At 36.3% G+C, this 22,189-nt stretch overlaps 1 protein-coding gene across 6 annotated transcripts in view; it reads left to right on the plus strand.

Moving 5' to 3' along the window:
- Window positions 1-22,189, plus strand: part of LOC118733155 (cytosolic purine 5'-nucleotidase) — a 64,196-nt gene that overhangs the window by 23,732 nt on the left and 18,275 nt on the right. For 2 of the 6 annotated variants that reach the window (XR_004992205.1, XM_036462425.1), the window contains exon 2: window positions 14,800-15,653. The exons of 1 other annotated variant lie outside the window; for it this stretch is intronic. Coding sequence is in view for 4 of the 5 variants with exons in the window: in XM_036462425.1 (XP_036318318.1) it covers window positions 14,917-15,653 (737 nt within the window). In the remaining variant the exon portion in view is untranslated. Of the gene's footprint in view, window positions 1-3,421; window positions 3,437-3,704; window positions 3,803-14,711; window positions 15,654-22,189 lie in introns of those variants that run through there. 3 more of the 6 variants (XM_036462429.1, XM_036462426.1, XM_036462428.1) reach the window with 3 other exon arrangements.

Raw genomic sequence — 22,189 nt, forward strand, 5'->3', positions numbered from 1 at the left:
TTTTTTTGCTAATAATAATGACTTTCATGCAGATATTTTTATATAATTTTAAAGCTTATATAGTTTAGATAATAGGTGCAAAGTTCGGGACGCCTAGCCTCTGTCTGGTCCTGCCCATGGATCTGTGGCAATAAGGAATAACTAAAGGCTGACTTTAGTATAATGTTTCAATTGCAGCGTAGGCAAATATCCCCATCAAATTTTACCAAAAATCTTCCTTAGTTTGGGTAATAAAAATAATGGTATTTATGTATGCATTTGTATTTTGTACTTAAATACATTTTTAGACAAGTATTTTGTATTTCTCGGCCTAGGCGGTTACAGCGCCAAAAAATAAGAAGATTTTGTATTTTGTATTTATAAATAATTTTTTGTGATGTATTTGTATTTTGTATTTAAGTATAACTTTACGAGTATTTTTAACATTTCTGGATGTAAATATTGATGGACTACGCTTGCATGCACAATTTTCCCTAAGCTGCGGCGTATCTCAGTTTTGCAAATCACCCAGTTATTGGCTTTTGTGCCACGTGTACTACATACATACATACATACATTCATACATAGTAGTCCTAATAGCGCCTTGAGACAGCACACAGCAGCCCACTCTATAAAAAAAAAAAGCCTACACAACATCAAAACAACTTTTCAATTGGGTTGGTTCACTTTTGTTGTATTTATGTAACTAAAATGACGCGTCATAATGTAAGCTGACAAGTTGCGCACACGCTTAAAAAAAGGGGTCCCAAGAGGCGAAAGCGGCGGGAATGTTAACCAACGTATAAACATATCTGCATACATATTGACGTACGAGGAGTTCATAAATCTAAGTACTTTAGCGCAAAATTGTTGCACAAATGGGGCAATTTTTGCATGTAAATTTATCTATAATTTTTGAAAATCAAATGTGTGTTCGGGTTTATTTAAATCTTGCCCATTTTTTACCTTTTAAGCATCATCCAAGGCATACACAGCTTTATTATTTTTTGAATAGTTTGTATGTACTCGTATCGGAGCTGTATGACTTGTGACTTATTTTGGTAAAATTTTTTCACCTCTTTCGTCAGCATGTCTCCAATATCTCAGTGCCCTTTAAGTAATAGTATGGGTTAACATAGGCTAGGTTAAATGCTCTGTTCTTGTCAAGAGTTCACTCAAAGATGCCAGGGGAAAAGCGTTCTCTAAAAACTTATCTAACCATATCCTTAATCTGTCCCGGTCTTTTGACGAATCCAGGCGACATCTCCAGTAGCACGGTACCTAAACTGTTCGTGTCCTCAAAAAAACAGTGACTTAAAAATCTTAAAAAACTTAAAAAAAAAAGCCGATGGCTCCGATGCTGCCAGACATGTGAAGAATAGGCTTGTGTTCCCATAAGAATTTTTAAGTTCTACTCATTGAGCGATGGTCAGAGTGTTCGCAATTTTGTTAATAGCTACTTCTCCTCGCCTTTGAGAGCAGCAGTCTTAAATCGCAGTTAGTCTAGACTTAATTTAACTTACCATAAGAAATCATCAATAATTAACCAACACGTCAAATTAAGCCATAAGCGAAAATATTTTCTTTGTTTATTTTCTTTTTCAGCTGTTTGACAGTTTGCCGCTTAAAAGGCCACATCCAAAAACTTAAGAATCTAAAATCTACAGGTTCTTAAGTTGCTTGCGGTAAGTTAAGTTTTAACTAATCGCCAACACAGTTTCTCAGATAACAGGTTAACCAAAATATTAAGTTAATTTAAGCTACGGAATTTAAGTCTATACTAACTGAGCTTTTAGTGAAGTCTTTTAATAGACCGTTTTCTCGAGAATTTCGTCCGCTTCCTCATATCCGTAAACACCATTATGCTCTAGGACCCAGTAAAGATTGACATTCATATGTCGTCTAAGACGTTGCCGAAATCTTCGACATTTCTAGACTCATATCGATTTAGTCGTTTTTGAGAGGCGGTTCTTGTTGGCTGGCAGCCTAGCTGTCTATAACAAAGGCGAGTTTAGAGTTGACCAAGTCAATTTTGTTTCCAACTTTACGGTAGATCCGATCCCAGCCTGCAAAGCATTGCAATACTCTGGAAGTCTCTAACGCGGATCGGAATTTCTTCTTCGCTTGAACGAGTCTCAGATTTTCAGTACTCGTAGTTGTGGCCGAAGTTGCCTTAATCTGATAGTCAAAATCCAACTCTGTTTAAAATAGAGCAGCCATTCTGGCGCCCTTATTCCTAGAGCAGTGTTAGGTGCGGGCCATTTCAAGGTTATTTTTCTAGCTGGAATGTCCAGAGGTGTTCAAGACGCCGCCTGGAGTCTAAAGTGGATCTCTCGCTTTGCATATACATTACATACTTACATATATAAATATGCCAACTGTTGTACCTTTTGCAAGCTGAGCAGATGGCACTTGACGTCTATCTTCTCCAATCAGATCAGGTATTCTAAAAGAATTAAAAAAACTGTTTATTAGGGTGGTTCTTAAAAATATCAATATCATGGGACACGCTTTTATTTTGTTCAACGTACAAAATAAATGCATCCACGATAATTTTAAAATTAAAAAAAAAAAATTAGGGGTCGCTACCAAAGTTTGATAAAAACATTTGTTTTTTAATCACACATTACGACAAAGTTTTTAATTTGGACAGCTATAGCTCAGCGAGTTTGTAAATCTATATGTAAATAAGTTAGAATAGAATGTCAAATGTATCAGATTTCAAATAAAAAATTTTCAAACCCCTAAAATTTTTTTAAATTTTGAACTTTTTTCGTACGTAGAAAAAAATAATAGGGTGCCCCATAAAAAAATTTAAATGTTGATATTTTAAGGAGCCTCCTATTGTTTATTGTAAAGAGAATATAATAAGTATTGGATATAAATTATGGGCAAAATGTAAAAATTCACATCAGCCCCTTAAAACAAAAATACAAATAAAAATGTGCTCTGAATATTTATTGTATCCTTTTCTTATCCGCATAGGGAATAGGATTTCCAATCAACCACCAATCATTGCGCTTGAAACAAAATAAAGAAAGCTTTTCTTTGAAAATATAAAATCTCAATAGAGGCATTCCTCTATAATCAGCCGCGAAGCCTCGATCCACCGCTATCTATATGTATATTGATATGCAAATAAAATCGCTGTACATGTGCGGCGCTTTTGCTAAACCTTTACACCATTCATGCGAAAGTTAGTTTGTCGGATATCGGTGTTCTGGTAGCGATTTAAGCGAATTAGCAAAGCCAACCAACCAACCAAGCAGGCGGCGAATGTCGTGGCAAATCATATTTGAAAATTCTAAGCAGTAAGTATACATACATACCTACATACATAAATATGTACTAGCTTAGAGAACATTTCAAGAATTGTGCTGCTGAATAGCTTAGTCGGTCTCAAGACGGTGTGACAAACAGACGCACAGATTAAGCCGGGCGCGTGTGAGATAGATACGTACATAAGTAACTTGCGTATGACGTGCGCGCTGGACTTTAGCAAGTTAGACTTTGAACGGCGACTACAATAAAAAAACGTGTTCCTCCATATGAAGTGACATAATAATTGATGCGCTAACTTTTTGCCTAAAAAATCACTGCTATTATTTGCATAAAATATTTGCTAAAAGCAAACAAATAAAAAAAGTGTGCAAATGAAAGAAAATTGATTGAAAGTGGTATTTACATATTTATTTTTGGGTTTTCTTTTTTTTTGTCGGCGGCATTCACAACCTTGACTTTGACATTGTGTACACATAAAAAGGACAGTGGAAAAAAGCATAAGAAAAATAACAAAATATTAGCCATAAAAGAAGCAGTGCAAGTAAAAGTAAAAATGCGTCTTGGTTGTTTGCTACGATTTCTTTCTAGCTGTTTCGTGTTAATCATTTTGTATGCATACGTTGGTGGGCATGTGCGTAAGTGTGCGTGTATCCTTGTACGGTGCGAAGTTTAACACACACAACCTTCGCTTTTCGCCCCCCAGTTTTATGGTCAAACTTACAAACTTTACTTCGTTTATTGATTTTCACACAGCAATTTATCGATTTGTTTTTTAGGAAATAACATTTTGCAAAATCTCGTTTTGTTATTACTTTTGTAGGGCTAGAGTGTTCCAGTTTAGTTTGAAAAACATTTTATTGTATTTTTGTTAGCTCTCCAACTCAGTGAAATTATAAAATGCAAAACAAAAATTATTCGAATATTCAAACTTCAATCAATGTATGTACATTAGGGTGCGCTTTATTTTTCAACTTTGACCCATAAAGCTGGACTCGCCCTCGATAGGTAAATTGGATTGATAGGCGTGTGTAACTTAAGCGCTCTTTAGCGTCTTGCCATTATCCGATTTTAAAAACGCACTAAAAACACTTTTTTATAGCAAAACTAACATATTTAAGGGATGTCTTGCTTTGTAGTTTACATAAAAATTGTCTCCATATAAACAAAGCGCGCAGTAATGTACAACAAACAAAACATTTCGCCATACACCCCTGAGTGTAAAAAAATAATAATAATTTTTTTTGGACGAAACTTTTAAAGAATTTTGTTGACACCTGCATTCGTAAATAATTTTTTTTTAGTTAGTTCTACTAGAATAATCGAAATACTTCCTTAGCAAAAGTTTAATTATTTTCGGTGAGCTTCAATTTACTGACATTAGGGTGGTACACTAGCGTGAGATTTGGTCAGTATGTACTAAAACGGGGGTACTTGAGGTCAATGAACTTTGAAACAAAAAAAAAGAAAATTACACCTCAACACAAAAACATCGAAATATGGTACTTTAAGGCCCGACTGTAAATTCCGAAGATATGTATAACAAAACATTTAAAAAGGCCAAAAAAATTATATTTTTTTTTAATTGCCTTGCAAAAAATATTTTAGGCTCAGTCTTGTACGGCGTACTATTTTTTTCTGTTCCGGTCTAATGCACATATGTACATATATACATATGTGTGAAGTCTTGATAAATGTACATACATACATAAACACAATTATGCGTATACGATTATTTAAATATCTGCTGAACTTTATTGGCCTTCTTAAATATCTTAAGCCTTTAGTAAGCCCACAAAAGCTTAAAGCAATCTTGAGTAGACGAAAGTGTTTGTGCAAGTTTTGCTTACACTTCTCTTAAAATTCTATTCATGTTTTATTGAGATATTTTTGTGTAGATATTTACAAACTCTTGAAGATTTGCATTTATGTGTACTTATGCACATCTACTACATACATACATACATACATATGTACATATGTATGTAGCTTGCAGGCGTTAAGTAGACAAACATTGATAAATAATATTTACATGAACTTGCAAGCTTTACACCAACTGTTCTCTGATACATTTTTTTTATGTATGTAAATATTTGTAGTTATATTTTTTGTTGCTTCAGTTTACAATATCACACGTTGCATACTATAGAGATGTAACTCAAAATTTACGTTTTTGGAGATTTTTTCATACAATAAATATGATAAGTAGAATACGTTCCACCTAACAGTTGACTAAACTTTCCAAAAAATTGCGAAGATAAGTGTATTTGTATTTTGGTATACCAACTGTATGAGTTGCCTTTTCCCACAAAATTGAAATTTTTAAATAATTCTGTATTTTATTAAACGTGCAATATGACCTAGGGCAACTCATAAATAACTCGCACAGTTCTCTTATTGCATTTTAAACGAATTTCTGCCTGAATTAAACAATTTATTTGCCAAAATATTTATGTAGTTTATTTTTAATTTATTTACCTCAAAAAAAACCGAAATATTTTTTATAATATATTTGCCAACAACGCCAACATTCAACAGCAAACATTTCTGCTGGTATATACATTCGTTTTTTAACCGACTTCAGAAAAAGGTTCAGAGGTTATCAATTCGTCGGAACATATATATATATATACCGATTTTGTATAATTTGTTTTAAAGGCAAGGTGGTCCCATACTAATTTGGTTTAGATCCGATCATTGGATCACGAAGATATTAAGGTACTCTTAAATTTTTATATGAGAATTGAAATCGTTTTTGGTTTTTGCTTAAAAATTACTTGTTTCTCTAAAATTTTCCGCTGTTGGTTTACAGTGCGTATGCGTAATTTCACGTAAATACAGCTTGTATGATACAGCAGACGTTCAAGCGTAGCGTGGATTCATGCAGTTTACTTTTTCTATTTAAACTTTGTAAATACCTCTGTGTACATACATATGTCTTTATGTATCTAGGTAAATATGTAAATATTTTTTCAATAACGTATGAGCAATAAAACGTTTATGCCGATCACAGCCAGGTTTTTGTGCCAATGGATGTTATTTAGAACGCATAAGCATGGCTCCGGAGGTGCTACCAATACCGGAAAGATTTACAAGGTCGCACTTGGAGTCATTTTTTCGTGTAATGAAACGGTCATCCGAGCGCTTCGTAAGAGCATGATGACATATCGCCGATGAGTTGGAGAGAGAAGGATCCATTTGTGGTCTCAGCTTTTCTTTTGTGCCATAATCTTTGGTTAGACATTCGTTGGGAAGGACTTAAATTATTCAAATGGAATAGACGTCGGTCAGTGTAAACACTGGCTTTACACATGCATAACGTAGAAAAAGCAACAACAGTTTACGTGGCGATCTTAGCTCAGTGGGTAGACTACTGGCTTAGGCGGCTGGGGTCGTTGGATCGAATCCCACTTGAAGAAGTCTGATGAGCAGATGTGGTGCTCTCCAAAATAGCAGCTCTAATTTCTACCAAAATGTAAATTGTTGTTTTTTCCCGCAAAAATGTTCATTAAAAACGGCCTCAAGCTCAATAAAGTTGTTGAATATAATTGTTATAAGACCATAAATAATAGAAACGAATTATCAATAAATATCTCGTTCAGTGTTCAGCTGCTTTCGATCAGTGGACATCCGCAACCTTCAACGTTACGTTAAGGTAACACGGCAAACTAAGGGAAGGAACAAGAACTCGCTTAAGTGGCATCACAATAGGCCTAAGTATGCCTCTCTGCCGGAATGTTCGGAACCTAACCCAACCTAATGTGTACCACATTGAATATTATCTTTCGATAGACTATTCGCACCCAATCGATGGCCTTGCCTGTAAATTCTCTTCAAATGTTTCGCTTACAAAACAACTGAGCCCACTCCTTAAATTATGCTGAGTTATATAGTTTTGACCTGTTCTTTTGTTCGCTTTCATATTAATCATCATTTTTCATTGCGTCAGAAGCAGTTTACACCTTTTGTGGCTTCTCCTTTAAATGTAAACCACACTCATAATAGTTTTTCTTTCTACTTGAACTCATTTAGTTTTTATAACCACTACATATTTTGATAATAAGCAAAAACGCCATTGTCCTACAACAGAAATACATAATGAAGTTGCGCGAACTAATAAACAATACACTTTTTCGCATAATCAGCAGGATGTTGCCGCCATTTGCACTATTCCCTTGCTCCTTTCTACCTTTTCTTCGCTTGCTAATCAAGTGCAAGTGCATGTTTTGTTGTAGAAAAAAATCCACTACAGACCCAATTTACAAAACAGACAGACTCAGCAGTAGTCTTCTTGCAAATGAAACTCATTTGCATCAACACGCCTAACGCCTACTTAGCAGCTATCATTTCCAACTTGTGGCCACAAACATTTTTGAAAAAAAAATGCATTATTTTTATTTGGTTCCATGGCTTTCCTTGTTATGCTTACTTAATGAATAGCCGGGAGATGTATGTAAAGGAGCGACAGTGGAAAAGAACCTTGGCATTCATTAGTTAATTCACAACATTGCCGCGAGAAATGACAATTGCAGTCCATATTCAACTGCAATTTTAAAAGCAAACAAAAAACGGCAATATTAATGATTACAATCATAACAATCGTCATTGTTGTTGGCTGCATTTTATTGTCAGCGGCAGATGCTAAACTCTGTGAAATGCAATGGCAGCTGTTATCACTATACAGTATCTTCCGATTAATGTGGGCATACAAAATTTTATTTTTTTTTAGCAATCCGCAGAAATAATTATCCGGTGCTCTTTCAACTGAACGTTTCGCTGGCAGAGTTATGGTTTAAAGTACGTCTGGAAATCATTTAAGCGGCCACCAATTATCCAGGTTATACTGTATAGTGCAAATGCAATATAAAAATATTACAAGTACATACGGTCATACATACATAGATAGTTTCAGCCCAATAAAATCACCCTAGCCCTAGACCTTAGTGAATCGTAGAGGTACTATAAAGCCCAGCTTCAACCGCCTACCTGCGAAGTCTCTTGTAATAATCGACGATCCAAGTTCCGGGCATAGAGAGTTGTTTAGAAGGTTTTCAGAGCAGTACCCCTTGTTTTTGGGACCTAATGACCAACTCATAAGATTTCCTACAAGGGATTAATATTTAATAGGGAGATCCATCCACTCTATGCCAACAGCTCAAAGACTGGCCAGTAACTTCCGATTAGATACTTGGCGAAAGGTGACGTGGACATAAAATCATGGTCTGCAGTGACAGCCAAGCTGCTCTAATAGCCGTGGAAATCGCTCGCATCTTTTCCAAAATAGTCCAATAATGTAAACTGTGGCTCCGAACTCCGTTGCAAGCTGGAATGTGCTTGAACTTGTCTGTGAGCCAGGACACTGTGATGTTCAAGGCAACGAACTGGTTGATGAATTAAAGAACTGCTGCTCCGGAATCCTTATGTTCTATGAAAATCATAGCTGGTCACTCGCAAGGGAAGAGAAATGTCGTTTCCTCACTGCCATTAAGCAGAAGTAGCTGGGGTATATTTTGTTCTAGGAAAGTTCTATACTAGAAGCTTGTTGTCCTATCGACGAAAAACATATAAAAGTCGTTACAATTCTTAGCACTTGTATTCATGTCCCACTTAGCACATTCACTATTCTTGTTCTTACAAGTCTAGCACCCTGACTATACCGCTGCAGAAACTGCGTTTGTCTGCGAGTACGATTGCTCCTTCCTTATTCTATTCATTCGTTCTCTTGTTACCCTCTGTGTTCCTATACCTGGAAGTTCAGACAAGAGAGATGTGTATTGACAGAATAAATCACGCTCTATTTCCCCCTGGAGGCGCTCTTCATTAGCATTCGACAGGCCCCACTGGTGGCCAGAACTTCAGCAGTCAGTTGCAGGAAACAAGCGAAAGCAAGGAATATTTTTCAAAGGACATATACAACAAATAATCCATTCTAAATAGAGGCTATGCTGTAAACCAAAAGATAACCGACTGCTTTCGTAAACTACTAGTCGCATCACTATCGATGCGAATATTCGTAGGGATTTTAAGGGAATTACCAACGTGCTCTACCAGCTCTCGTCAACGCTCTTGTCACCGCTCTTCTTATTAAATTAGTCTGTTATATATCCTCTTATGTTAGGATTTTGTGCTATTTACTCGCCAAATTAAATTTTCTATACAATTTCCGCCAACTTCGTGCAACATTTCGAACCTCCTAATCCGCTTAGATCTTCGTTTATAATAATGAAATTAACAACTAACATATCCGCAAAGTCTTCGATAATATCTTAAGGAAAATTGATTCTACTATTTTCTGGTGCGTACTACTACATATATATTCATGGCTGTAACAAATAGGGTGGGAATTTTAGCACATACATATATTGCCTATAAATTCCAATACTTATAAGCAGAATACTATCTACCGCCAGCACCCCCTTTTATGTATGTATATTCTCAAAGTGCGCACTTACACAAACATTCATATGTATACGCTGCCAGTGTTGCCTTTCAGAAATTTTTTTGACTGCCAAAATTCGTACCAAAGTTTTCAAAACTTACCAAACGGGAAGTTTCGTATTTTAAGTGCTACTTGGGATCCATGCTTTGGTCTTTTGAGCTTTCGTGTACCAAAGGAGTTTATAAAAAATTGTTCTACCGAAACTATCTATTGTAAAAAACCTCTATTTTTCTACAGGTCTTCTTTGACTGGGTAAGAGATTGCTGAAATATTTTTTTATTTTTTTTTCTTAGAAATTCGAATTTTGCGTAATGAACGAGGAAAAGTACGTTTTGGCGGATTCTTCTCATTTTCCAGGACGAGAATTTCATACAGCCGATTTTCTAGCAAATGCAGTAGAAAAACTGAGGGCAAGAAAGGTTGCGGATAGTCCAAGTTAATCCTTGTTTGACAGTCTGTCAGAACTTTTAGCAAAAAAAAATCAGCTCCTTTGCGACATCGGAACAATCAACATTGAAGGAGTGAGGTCATCACACATCAGACTTAGAAAAGAAGGCATTAGTAGATTGTTTAAACAAAGCCAGAATAAGAGAACTGGGCTCTGGTTAAAAGCGAAATGAATGTCACAAAAAATGTAACCATAGACATTCAAAACTTTGAAAGAAAGTGGGCTTTAGCAGCTGTGAGGGTGCGCTAACTGGCGGGGTTCCAGAAATGCCAAAACTTCCTACTAAAAAAATATATTTTGTTTCTTTGCCACTTTATGCGAATTTGTGGTTATTTCTTAAAATGAAATGCTTTTGGTTTTGGAAATCTAGAACTGGTTGGAAATATATCATTTTTTGTATGTCACAATTTTATTCGGCGCAGTCTTTATAACCAACCAAAATTCCTCTTAAACTACCAACCTACGAAGACTAAAAATCGCACAAACGGCAACACTGCACGCTGCAGTTATTCGAGCTTATGAAGTTTTATTGCAAATTTTTCTAGATTATTGTACTATATCCTGACATGGATGGTAAATCTCGTTCAATTTGCATTTCTATATGTAAATATATTTATGTACAATACTTTATAAATTTATGTATGTAGCTAAAGGATCGATATCATCCTACATTGGCGCTATGCAAGTGACATTTCGCTTCGGAACTGCCAATGCTGATACATATCTTTGCTCTGATGGTTTTGTCGATAGTATGTACTAGCTCAAACGTTTGGCTATAAAATTCAATTGTTGCAATTTTTACTACGCGTACAAATGACAGCTACAAAAACAACAGCGATGACACTGAATATCTGTTTCTGACTGTATGCATTCCGGTGGCATTTTCTTGTACGTTTATTTCTAAGAATGGTTTCTTTTTTTTTTGCAATTCTTTTACGATTCAATGCTGCAAGTTCTCTGAAATGGAGCACAATTCGATTTGCGTTTGAATAGAGTGTCCTTTTCTGAAGTTATTGCACTGTCATTGCGTTTATTCGTTTACAACAAAGAGTTGATTTCAGTTTGATTTGTCGAAAGTGTTATTCTTGGATAGTAAAAGAGCTTAAAATGCATAGCTTCTTTGGTTGTATTAAATATGGAACAACGTTTTGGCAATGCTTTTATTGTAAACTTGTCTAAGCCCACGAGTCTCAACTTTCAGGCTTCACAAGAATATCAAGCCGTGCGGTTGGTTTCCTATTGGACAGAGCCCATTTTGAGCTTCTGCTTAAACCGAAATCTGCCGCTTAGCTATGTACATAACTAAAAACAAAAGCTCTCTCTTTACCCTTCGTGTTCTTGCAACTTGCATGTCAGCGTTTTCGCCTAGCGCTTGCTGGGCCGACTAAAAGCCCATCTGTCCAGCTGCAGTCCGCACAGATTGCCACAGAAGCTCCCAAAACGCTCCCTGCCAGGAGAAGTGACCTCAAAGCTAGACGGCCTTGGAACTCAAAACAGCCTTATTTATTCGGAAGTAATCCGAGACGAGTGTGAGAGAGGCTGTTTCGAGGGCACCATAAGCGCAATTCTAAGGCTTCTAAAAGTATACAAATTTGGTGAAAATTTGTCGAATTTTTATAATTTTTCTGCATAAAGTTTGAAAGGGGGATTTATATGGTGATTGTTGTATAACTAGCCATGCTTTTATAAAAAAATATTAAACATGAAATAAACCATGGCGATGTAGCCATAACTCTTCAAAGTAAGGCGAGTCTATTATTTCTGCCGCCAGTGTATAATTGTGTAAACTTTGTAAAATAACTGTCTAAATTTCTGCGGAATTTCGCTTACATATTTCTGATAAATTTCTGCAACGATTTCACTCAATAATCTAGATAAACTGAAGCCAATGCAATGGGGCGTTTATGTTACAGAGCGCTTAAATTTATAAGAATATCTGCTTGCTAAAGTTATCGGTTTAGGTGAATACCACTAATATTTTTCAACCAACAAATAAACGGAGCAAAAAAATGGGAATAGGAGTGTGTTTTTTGTAGCAAAATGTTTTTCTTTACGTTGACACATATCTAATTAACTGACAGCTTTGACACAGCATGAGTGCAGCAAAATTACTATGCAAACAAATATATAGATATTTGTGCATATGCGCGTACTATATCTCCTTGTATTAACGCCAAAACATTCGTTCATATGTAAACATATGTAAGCATACAAACATGTATGTAACACATTAGGGTGCCCCCCTCCAAAAAAAAAAATATGTTTTCCATGGGAATTATAAAAGTTATTATATTTTAACACTCCTGCCAAAGTATTTCGGAAAAATATTAATATTTGCGGGAACTGGACCGATTTTAAAATACATACAAATTTTTTTCCAAAAAATTACTTCTGATTATAGAAGACTTTGAGCTTAAAAAATATGCATACAAACTTAAAAAAAAAAATTATAATTCCGATTTTGTTTTTTTTTTATTTTTGATGCACCTTAATGTAAATTGATTGACATATTCGATTGGTGTGTACATAGAAATACTTATAGCTGTTTCGCGTACATTGGGCTAAAATGTAATTTGCATATGACTTCATTAATTCTAGACCTCTATCTGCCGACTGCGACTCGTTACGTTGCTAACAAAACAAGTGTTTCTAGTGAGTTCTAGTGAAATTACTATAAATATAAAAGTTGATGCACAGCATTGACCGCGACCGCCCACGCGCGTACATACAAAAAATTTGCAAGTGTTGCATATCATTTGCTTGAAAATTCAAACAATGCGTCATGGTTGTAATTAACATTTTTTGCGGGTAGAAGCAACCAATTCAGATATGTATACTATGTATGTACATGTGTATGTTTATAAGCTGCAGAAGGCCTTAGTTAGTTAATTAAATAATTTTGGGTAGCAAAATACGGGACACTAGGACTCTAAATATCTTTTATATCCTAAAAGGAAGTCTTTGTATACTTTGATAAATCCTATAAGGACCTTGGTAGGCGCATACCTTTTTATAGAATGTTTGACTGCAAATGCTTCAAAATGAACCGGACAATCACAACAATTTTTTTTTTTTTTGAAATCTCATCGGTTTTAAGGCAGTAACGGCATAGTTACTTTGCGGTCACACAAATCTGGTGCATATAACAAAGAAAATGGTGGTGCCCAGTTGGTTACCCGGAGAGCAACTTGCTATTCGGTTTGTTTAATAGAAAAATCTTCCTATCAAATGGATGGCCAAAAAGGCTTCGCACCTTAATACTTTTTTTTAATACTTACGACGTGCATAGATTTGATAAAATGGTTGGAGCGGCCACCTTAACCCTTTTAAAGATTTAATTCAACCTGAAATGCCGTAGTCAAGTTGTCCGTTAGAAATGAAATATTGGTGACATTCGCTTTGTCAACGTCATGGAACGCGTTTGCCCAATCCAGGAATTTCACTAGGAACTTTCTGATAAATTTAAAAGATATTGATGCAAGAATTATCGAAATCGGTTCAGAATTTCGCCCATAAACTACATACATATGTACATATAAAAAATTTTGAACTGTAATCGGACGATCTCCTAGCTAGACAGAGGCTATTTTATAGTTCACATTCTTGTACCACTCCACGCAATTACATACTATCGTTATCGCTTGCGAACTGGTAAAATATTTAAGAACTTATGGCCAGTTTTAAAGTTACCATAATTTTATGTTATGTGACCAAAAATTTATGTCCAGTTTTTTAATCACCAAAAGATTAATATCCAGTTTAAAAAAAACGGCATTTTTAGCTAGTTTAAAAATAATCGACAATTATGTACATACGTTCAGTAGGTATTTAAATATCCAAACATATATGTCCAGTTTTAAAATTGACGAAAACTTATGTCCAGTTTTCAAATCACCAAAAATGCCAAAGTTTTTTGAGGTTTTAAATTGCCAATAATAATTTATATCATCCAGTTTTATTTATCTAAACATTTTATTTTGTCAATTACTTAAATTACCGAAAGTTAACTTCCAGCTTCAAAATGCCCAAACTTGTGGGTCCAGGTTTAAAATAGCTAAAAATTATGTCTAGTTTTTGAGATGACTAGCTTTTATATACAGTTTGTTGATTGTAAAAATCTTGCATACGTCCAGTGTTCAGCTTTCTATCAATCTGGGTATCTATGTACAAACATATGCATTCATATGCATTACCGGGACCGAAATTCGGTTCGTTTTTTTAGAATTTCTATTACTAGTAACAAAAATATGGTTCATTATGCACTAAAAAATCTGTGCGAAAGTCCACCGAAGTTCATAAAATTTCGATGTGCTCATTTTTTACGAAAAAGGATAGCAAATTATATAGGGCTAATACTTTACTTTACCTGCAATTTTAGTAAAAAAAATTCATTCATTTACTTATTTTTTTAGGGTGAAAAATAATTTATAAATTACTAATTATATAGGAAATTAAATTACTCACAAAAACCACTTTTTGTGAAGAAAACAAACTTACATTATGTCCTTTTACTAAATTTTATTAAACTTTGAGGGGCACACAAAAAAAAAATACAACTATGCACGCTAGCAGTTAAGTCGCAGCAAACAATTAAGGCCTTAATTAAATAAACGAAACCACTGAACTTGTCTCTGTGTCCGTAATGAAATTGTAGTTCAAATAATCGGGCAAATCGTAGCAAACCAAAAACAAACACAAAAACCAAACAAAGCAATCAATTAACAAGTATCCGCGGTCGCGGGTGAATTGATGAGCAAGTAAGTGACACAAAATGAATATGCCAAATGAGGCGCGACGTTGCTCATACGCCAGGGAGTACGAATTGTACAAAGATTTGTTAGCAGCCAACATTTACACAAAGTCACAGGATACAACAGCGGCAATTCGCTACACACAAAGTCCTGACTGTACCACAGAGGCACGCTTGGCGACAGCAGCGGTAGCAGCAACAACAACATCAATAAGCAACAGCATTGCCGAAGGTGGCAATCAAATGGAAATTTGTGATCAAAAAGCGATGGTCAAATTGACAATGAAAGTTCAGCAGAACAAGCAGTGCAATGAAACCGCATCCACTACAAAAACAGCAACCGCAACAGCTACTGCAGCAACAACACAAACACACACACGCACACAACAACTTGCCTCCAGCTATAATAATATGCCACTACAATTGAGCGATGGCGGAAGTAGTGACACTGATGATGATGACGATGATGATGATGACGAGAATGTTGTTGTTGAAGGGCACTTCAGTCACCACCACCACCACCAGCAGCAGCAGCACGACTACCATTACAACGGCAACCACAACTCAGTATCAGACAATGATGCAAATGACGTTGGCCTTGCCGCTGCTGCATCGTTAACCACGGCGGCACAAGTGTGCGACGACAGCGCGGGTATCGAGGAGTTGAGTGCTTCGCTGGCGACAGCAGATATTACGCAGGCCTCGAGTTTCGATGATGATTGTTATGTACTACAAACGCAGCCAGCAGCCCAAATTGAGTGAGTGCTTTGTTCAAAAGAAAAAAAGTAGTTTTAAGGGAGGGTAGAGAGGACGGATTAATTTCCATGTTGATGTCGGGAACAATGAGGGTTTTGCTGCTGTTTCTTTTCTACCGAAAAAGTTTGCCTTTTCAGTGCCTTCTTCGCACAAATATTAAGGAGAGCGCAATGAAAGGTCAACATTTTGTGTAGAAAACAAAACGCCATTAGTATGAATCGAAACTGATCGGCATGTATTGATGTACATACATACATATCTATATATGTATGTTGCTATGGACACACATTTGTATGTGTAGATTGTACATATGAGACTAAGTGAGTATGTATACCTCATAGGTTTGTAAACAACGTCTGGACAATGCTAACTATTTTTGTTTTGCGGTGAGTGACCTACAATAAATACCAACGCGTTTGAAGAAGTTCTAATTACTTGATTTTTTTTTTTTTTTTGTTTGTCTGGTTAACATAGTTACCGTGTTTTCATGCACGTGTAGACACATGTGTGTTTATATTCATGTTCTTGCACAAGGACTCACGCCGAAGGTTATCCCATTGCTTGCTATTTACTTATTAGGTAACCATCAACCAACAATTTGAGGTTAGCACACATGTAGACGGCACATACATTTTTTTTTTTGTGATAATCAAGAGAGAATTCTAGTATCACATAACAATTATAAGCGAAGATTTACCACCTGCCTTTGTCATCAAATGTTCAAAAGGTCAATGGCAAAATATTACAGTACTTTGAAAAGAATTTGGTGTCATGGAAACTTTCTTGCACCTGTTAGCAAGTGTTATTATTCTTCAGACCTATTCTGCGTTGGTAACAAACATTTTGTTACCGGTAAATAAAGTTCCTGGTAATTTTTAAACTTTTTTTCTGCGTACTGGTAAATTTTGTTACCATCTCAACAACAGGTAACAAAATATTGTCCCATGAAGTATGCAACACCAGAATTTATACAAGATTTCATAGCTGAATTGTTGAATAGATTAAATTGTTACCAGAAGTGGTGTTATTTTTTGCTAACAAAATTTTCCGTGTCAAAATGTTCGGCAACAAGCAGAATAGGTCTGTTAGTCTCCGCCGTCACAGTAGTTAATGAGATTTATACCGCCTACTATTTATGCACAAAGTTTCATCAAATTTCCAAGCTGTTTCAATTAGGGTAGGTTATAGTGGTTGCCACAGATAAGGGATAGGTTATGTTTTGGTAGCAAACCCGCGCAGGGGACTCACTTAGACATTTAATTGTCCATTGTGGTACCACATTAAAATTACGAGAAGCGCTGAGTGCTCACAACAAAGTTCCGCACACACCTGATGTCCACTCTGGAGAGCCCCTCAGGAGTGTTGATGAAAAGCGCAACGAGGTGCTTAAACCCGGGAAGTTGAGTAGGAAGCGCTGAGATGATTCCACCTTGTCTTCCGGACAACTGCGGCAGTAGGGTCGCACCGCGTGGATTCCTATAAGACAATGTCCGGTAAGTACACCTGTAAGAATCGAGAAATGGCGCGAAGCCCCTAAGTAGCTCCCTTTTCCACCCGAGGTCCACAACCGGCCATTAGGACCTTGACACTTTGCCCATCTGTCCAGGAGCAGACTGCAGATTTCCAACGGAAGTCCTGTACCCTCCGCGATGGCCTCGAGAGTGCCCTGCCTAGTCAGTTTATCAGCCCTGCAATTTCCAGTGATATCACTGTGGCAATTGAGAGAGAGGTCAGGCATTGCCCGTCCAGTTTTGAACACATCATTAGCGAACCCAGCGTCCTGATTGCCGCCCGGCTATCAGTGTACATATATATTTATCCTCCTTGTCGACAATACATTGGTGCATAGCCAATCGGCTGCCTCTTTTATAGCGTCCACCTCGGCCTGAAAAACGCTGCTGAGATCCGGCAGTCCTAACGTAAGATCTACTGAGAGTTCCTGACAGTAGACACCTCCTCCATCTCTCCCTTCCAGCTTCGATACGTCCGTGAAGATGTTTATTGGACCTCTTCCCCAGAGACTACCCTTCTCCCATTCGTCCCTTGGAGGGATGTCCGGTCCATTTCTTCCGGCAGCAAGTCGAAGCTTCCAAGAATTGTCGATTGCCCGAGCGCTGGGTTGAAAGAGATCCCAGAGATTTTGAGCCTAATGGCTGAGCGAACCGCCGCTACTTTGCCCGCAGTGTCGACAGGTGCGACGTTGAGCCTAGCATTTAGCGCTAGAGTATGAGTGGTCCGGAGCGTCCCGCTGATTCCAACGAGGGCCACCTTTTGCACGCGCTCTAGCTTCCTAACAAGAATGGTATTTTCCAGTGAACTCCACCAGACAATGACCTCATATAACATTATTGGCTTAATAAAGGTTTAATATAGCCAGTGCATCCGTTTTGGAGAGAGGCCCCATCTCTTCCCCGTGACATTCTTGCAGCAGTAGAGTACCACCGATGCCTTTTTACTTGTTCCTCAATATTTGGTTTCAATGATAACTTCCCATGCAGGATCACGCCCAAGAACTGGACCCTGTCAGAGAGAACAAGTGAAACACCCCCTATTGAGGGGAGCTTGTACCTCCTGGGAAATAGAACCAGCCGCTCGTCGCTTTGCCGCTCATTGCGTGGCTTCGGTCTTACTAAGTAGATCTCGACTCCGAGCTTCGTAAGGACTCTTATTATCGCCCCAAGAAAGACATTATTGAAAGCCCCTTCGAAATCAAGCAAGGCACCTTCTACGAAATCTTTGTTCTTAAGAGACTCCTCTATGATCTTGACAATTGAGTGCAGGGCAGATTCCACTAGATAATTATTTTTAGTGAATTAAAAACTCGATATCAATTTTCGGTGATTTAAAAGCTGGAGATAAACTTTTGCGAATTTCAAAAATTTACATAATTTCTGGACGATATAAGACCTTATACTATCTTTTTTGGATATGTAGAAAGTGAACTTCATTTTTTTGTAAACTTCCAGACAATTTTTTTTTTTGCAATTTAAACCTGGACATAATTTTTTCGTAAGATAAAAATTGAAATACATTTTTTTGGTAAAAATTGCATATAAATTTTTGGTGAATTAAAAGCTGGAGGCAATTTAAAAAATAGACGTAATTTTTTGGAATTTTGCTATAAGTTATCGTTAATTTCAAAACTAGACCTAAATATTTGGCGATTAATAAGCTGAACATATTTTTGGCAGCTTAACTGAACATAAAATTTTGGAAGTATCAAAACTATACATAATTTTTTGCTATTTAAAAAGTGGGCATAATTGTTAGGTAATACGCAAAAACATGACCAAAGGTTTAAATGAACAACATTTTCTTTCGTTTTCATATTACTAAAAAATTATGTCCAATTTTTACTTTCAATCGTGCGAATGTATAAATTCTTTTTAATATATGGAGTTGTCATAATGCCCTTTATAACTATAATATGACATGACTAAATTTCAAACATAAATTATTTTTGAACATATTTTAAAGAACTTGGAAGACATTCAAAACACACTGCTGCTACTAAAATAAACAAAATTGCACTAATTGGTATTGAAATTGTGAAAGGAATATACACATACGAAAATTGCAGCCTTGGGCCAAGGCCAAGTGCAACCGCGTCTCACCTTGATAATGAATTGTCCACGAAATATTGAAATTTATTTTCGAATGAGATGTGAAACTGCAATAAATATTTCGAAAATAAATAAACTAAGTGCATTTTGCAATTCAGGCGGTGGCAATCAATTGGAAGCCATTAAATGCAAACAGTCCGATCGCAAGGCACTAAAACGTATACACATAAAACTTAATGAATATTTAATTAAACCACAAAATGTCCACTTTGTAGATTCAGATATTCTATCATAAAAATAAATATTAAAATATATGTATGTCATAAATATTTAAATTATGCAGGTGAACGCCATTAAGGCCAATCTCGAGCAGCGCGTGGCATTTATTTAAGTTTTTTTTACGTCTGTGATTTTAGCCAAAAACAACACTCAGTTTTTTTATTTTTTTATTTATTTTTTATTTTTTTTGTTGTATTCTAGTTCTCAATAACGTCACGTCGGCAATGAAGACGAAAGCACAAAAAAAAAAACGTTGGCAACTGTTGGTGGCGGCGGCGATTAGCTTGGCGCACAGCTGAATTGCTGACACAATTGTTGCTGACGACAGCAGTGGATTGCCGATTATTTTATTGCCAGCTTAACAACATTAGAATTTTTATGGTTGTTTTTTTTTTTCATAAAATACTTAGCGCACTTGCCAATTGAATAATTATGCACTTTTTTTGTTAGTGCCGGGATGAACCAAAAAATTCGCCAACTAATTGAAAAATATTTTCTTTTTGGTATTTTTCGATGTTAGCTTTTTCTGAGCTGCCTTTGGCATGACAAATCAGAGTCATTCGTTTATTTTTAATTTTGATTGAGATTATTTTTGAATTTTCACAAACTATTTTTAAACTTCTTGCTGCCGCAGAAAGCCAAAATATTTATACATGTATGTATGCACACACATACATGCATACAAATGCCGTTGTGCAAAAATGTGTGGGACAGCTGGTGAAAAGTATCTCGCAGTTTTGAGCTCATTTGGCTGCCATGCGGCGAACGCTGGGCGCTTTACATAAATATATGTTCATACATACATATGTATGTATTTAATTTTTTTTTTTAGAAATGGTTGTGATTTATTTGTTTGTTTTTGCTTGTTGTGTTTCAAATTTGCTAAATAATTTTTTCAGATTATTTACATCAATTAAATGAAATTTTGTATTTTAGCGAGTTTTATTTCCTCATAAAAAAGTTTGAGCGCAACGCAAAATCCAAACAGATGGCGTGGATGACAATTTTTTATTATTTTATTTTGATTTTATTTGTAGTTATAGTTAAAACGTAGTATATTATTTTTATGATCAAAATTGTGTTTTTAACAAAAAAAAATTGTTTTCGTATTTTCTAAATTTATACTGTCAGCAATTGCAAGTTATGTGTGCGTATTAATTTATCCAAAATATCCCAGAATGCCTCAATGATAAAAGAGTTAAGTTAGGTCAGGTGGTAGCCCAGCCCACTGTTTTACTACTTGATAGATATTCCTGGAAACTTGGTAGGATAAAATTCCGTCCGGATTTTCACTATAAGCCCATCTATCCAACAGCGGTATACAGGTTGCTAAATGAACGGAACTCCTAGGCTTGGACAATTCATCAACCATGCAGCTTCCTGCATTTGCTTTGTGACCTGCGGCTTTTAGCGGCCTGCCTTAAAATCAATCCCGGGCGAACAAGGTATTCCCCGAGCTGCCTACAGCCTTGATTGCCGCTTGGCTGTCAGAGACGATATTTTCCCTTCTAATCAGTAGCTATTACAATGTAGTATGTAGCCCTGTCGACTCGCTCCTTTATAGCGAATCCCTCTGCCGGAAGTACTTTGCTCAAATGCGGAAGCCTAAACTTCATATGACGAATCCGATTTCGGACTATCCATGAATATGTTTCATCATAGACATCTGTTCCAAAGGCTTCCGCTCTCCCATTCACATTTGGAGGAATGTGTGTAAAATAATAGCTTTTCCTGCCGCGGGCATAAACATTACCTCCTCAGTCCTCGAAATATGTTACCTATTTAATAATTCCAAGCCAGGCTGCGTGTTTCCATTAGTTCACCAGAAGAAAGCGGGCAGTCTGTTGGCCCTATACCGTAGTACTTTTGAGGTCATGAGGGTAGCATCCTAATTATTCACGGATATGGTTTATTTGCCAAGCCCTTATTTTGTGAAGCGTTTCCGCACAAGAACCCTTACTGGATGTCGCGGACGCAGTTCATTACCTTGAGTGGTCAGTTTAATTTGTAGAGTTTTGTATCTACAAGTAATTTTTAAGCAAAAAACAAAACCGACCATTAATACTATTTTGTTTTTTAATTTCTCAGAAAACTTAAATTAAATTTTTTTTCTGTCAGAAATCGATCAATATGAACTTACATATGTTTGCAGGCAAGGACATGTGCTTAAGCAACATTTTTATACATATGTATACACATGCACATGTTTCTGCGCATTTCGCATTATTGGACCTCGAAATCAGCTCGGCATGTACGAAACCAGCTTATTTCCAGCGTAACAATAAAGTCTTTGCTTCTCTTTGAATCAGTAGCCGACTTCCAGCTGTTATCATTATATGTACTACCATGACGCAGTTGTTAAAGGAGCACGTGTCCTAACATTGGTATCATCGTTGTTATGAATACATACAGTGGAGGTCAGATAAAAGTTGTTTTTATTTTCATTAATATGCTTGATAATATATATAGTACATACATAATGTTGGAACAAATTCAAAATAGTGCTGTTTACCACTTGTGTTTATTTATTGAAGTGAAACTTCTTACACGAGTTCGGAGATGGTTGCATTAAATATTTAACACCAAGTGAGTAGTCCACAAAGAGCGTTATGTGATTATGTGATATTTGTTAACATTATATGATATTTCCGTCCGGATATTTATATCCACGTATCCTCTGGGTAGCAACCAAACAC

Source organism: Rhagoletis pomonella, unplaced genomic scaffold (assembly GCF_013731165.1).
Source record: "Rhagoletis pomonella isolate Grant_MI unplaced genomic scaffold, Rhpom_1.0 Rhpom_scaffold_00002, whole genome shotgun sequence".
Taxonomy (NCBI): domain Eukaryota; kingdom Metazoa; phylum Arthropoda; class Insecta; order Diptera; family Tephritidae; genus Rhagoletis; species Rhagoletis pomonella.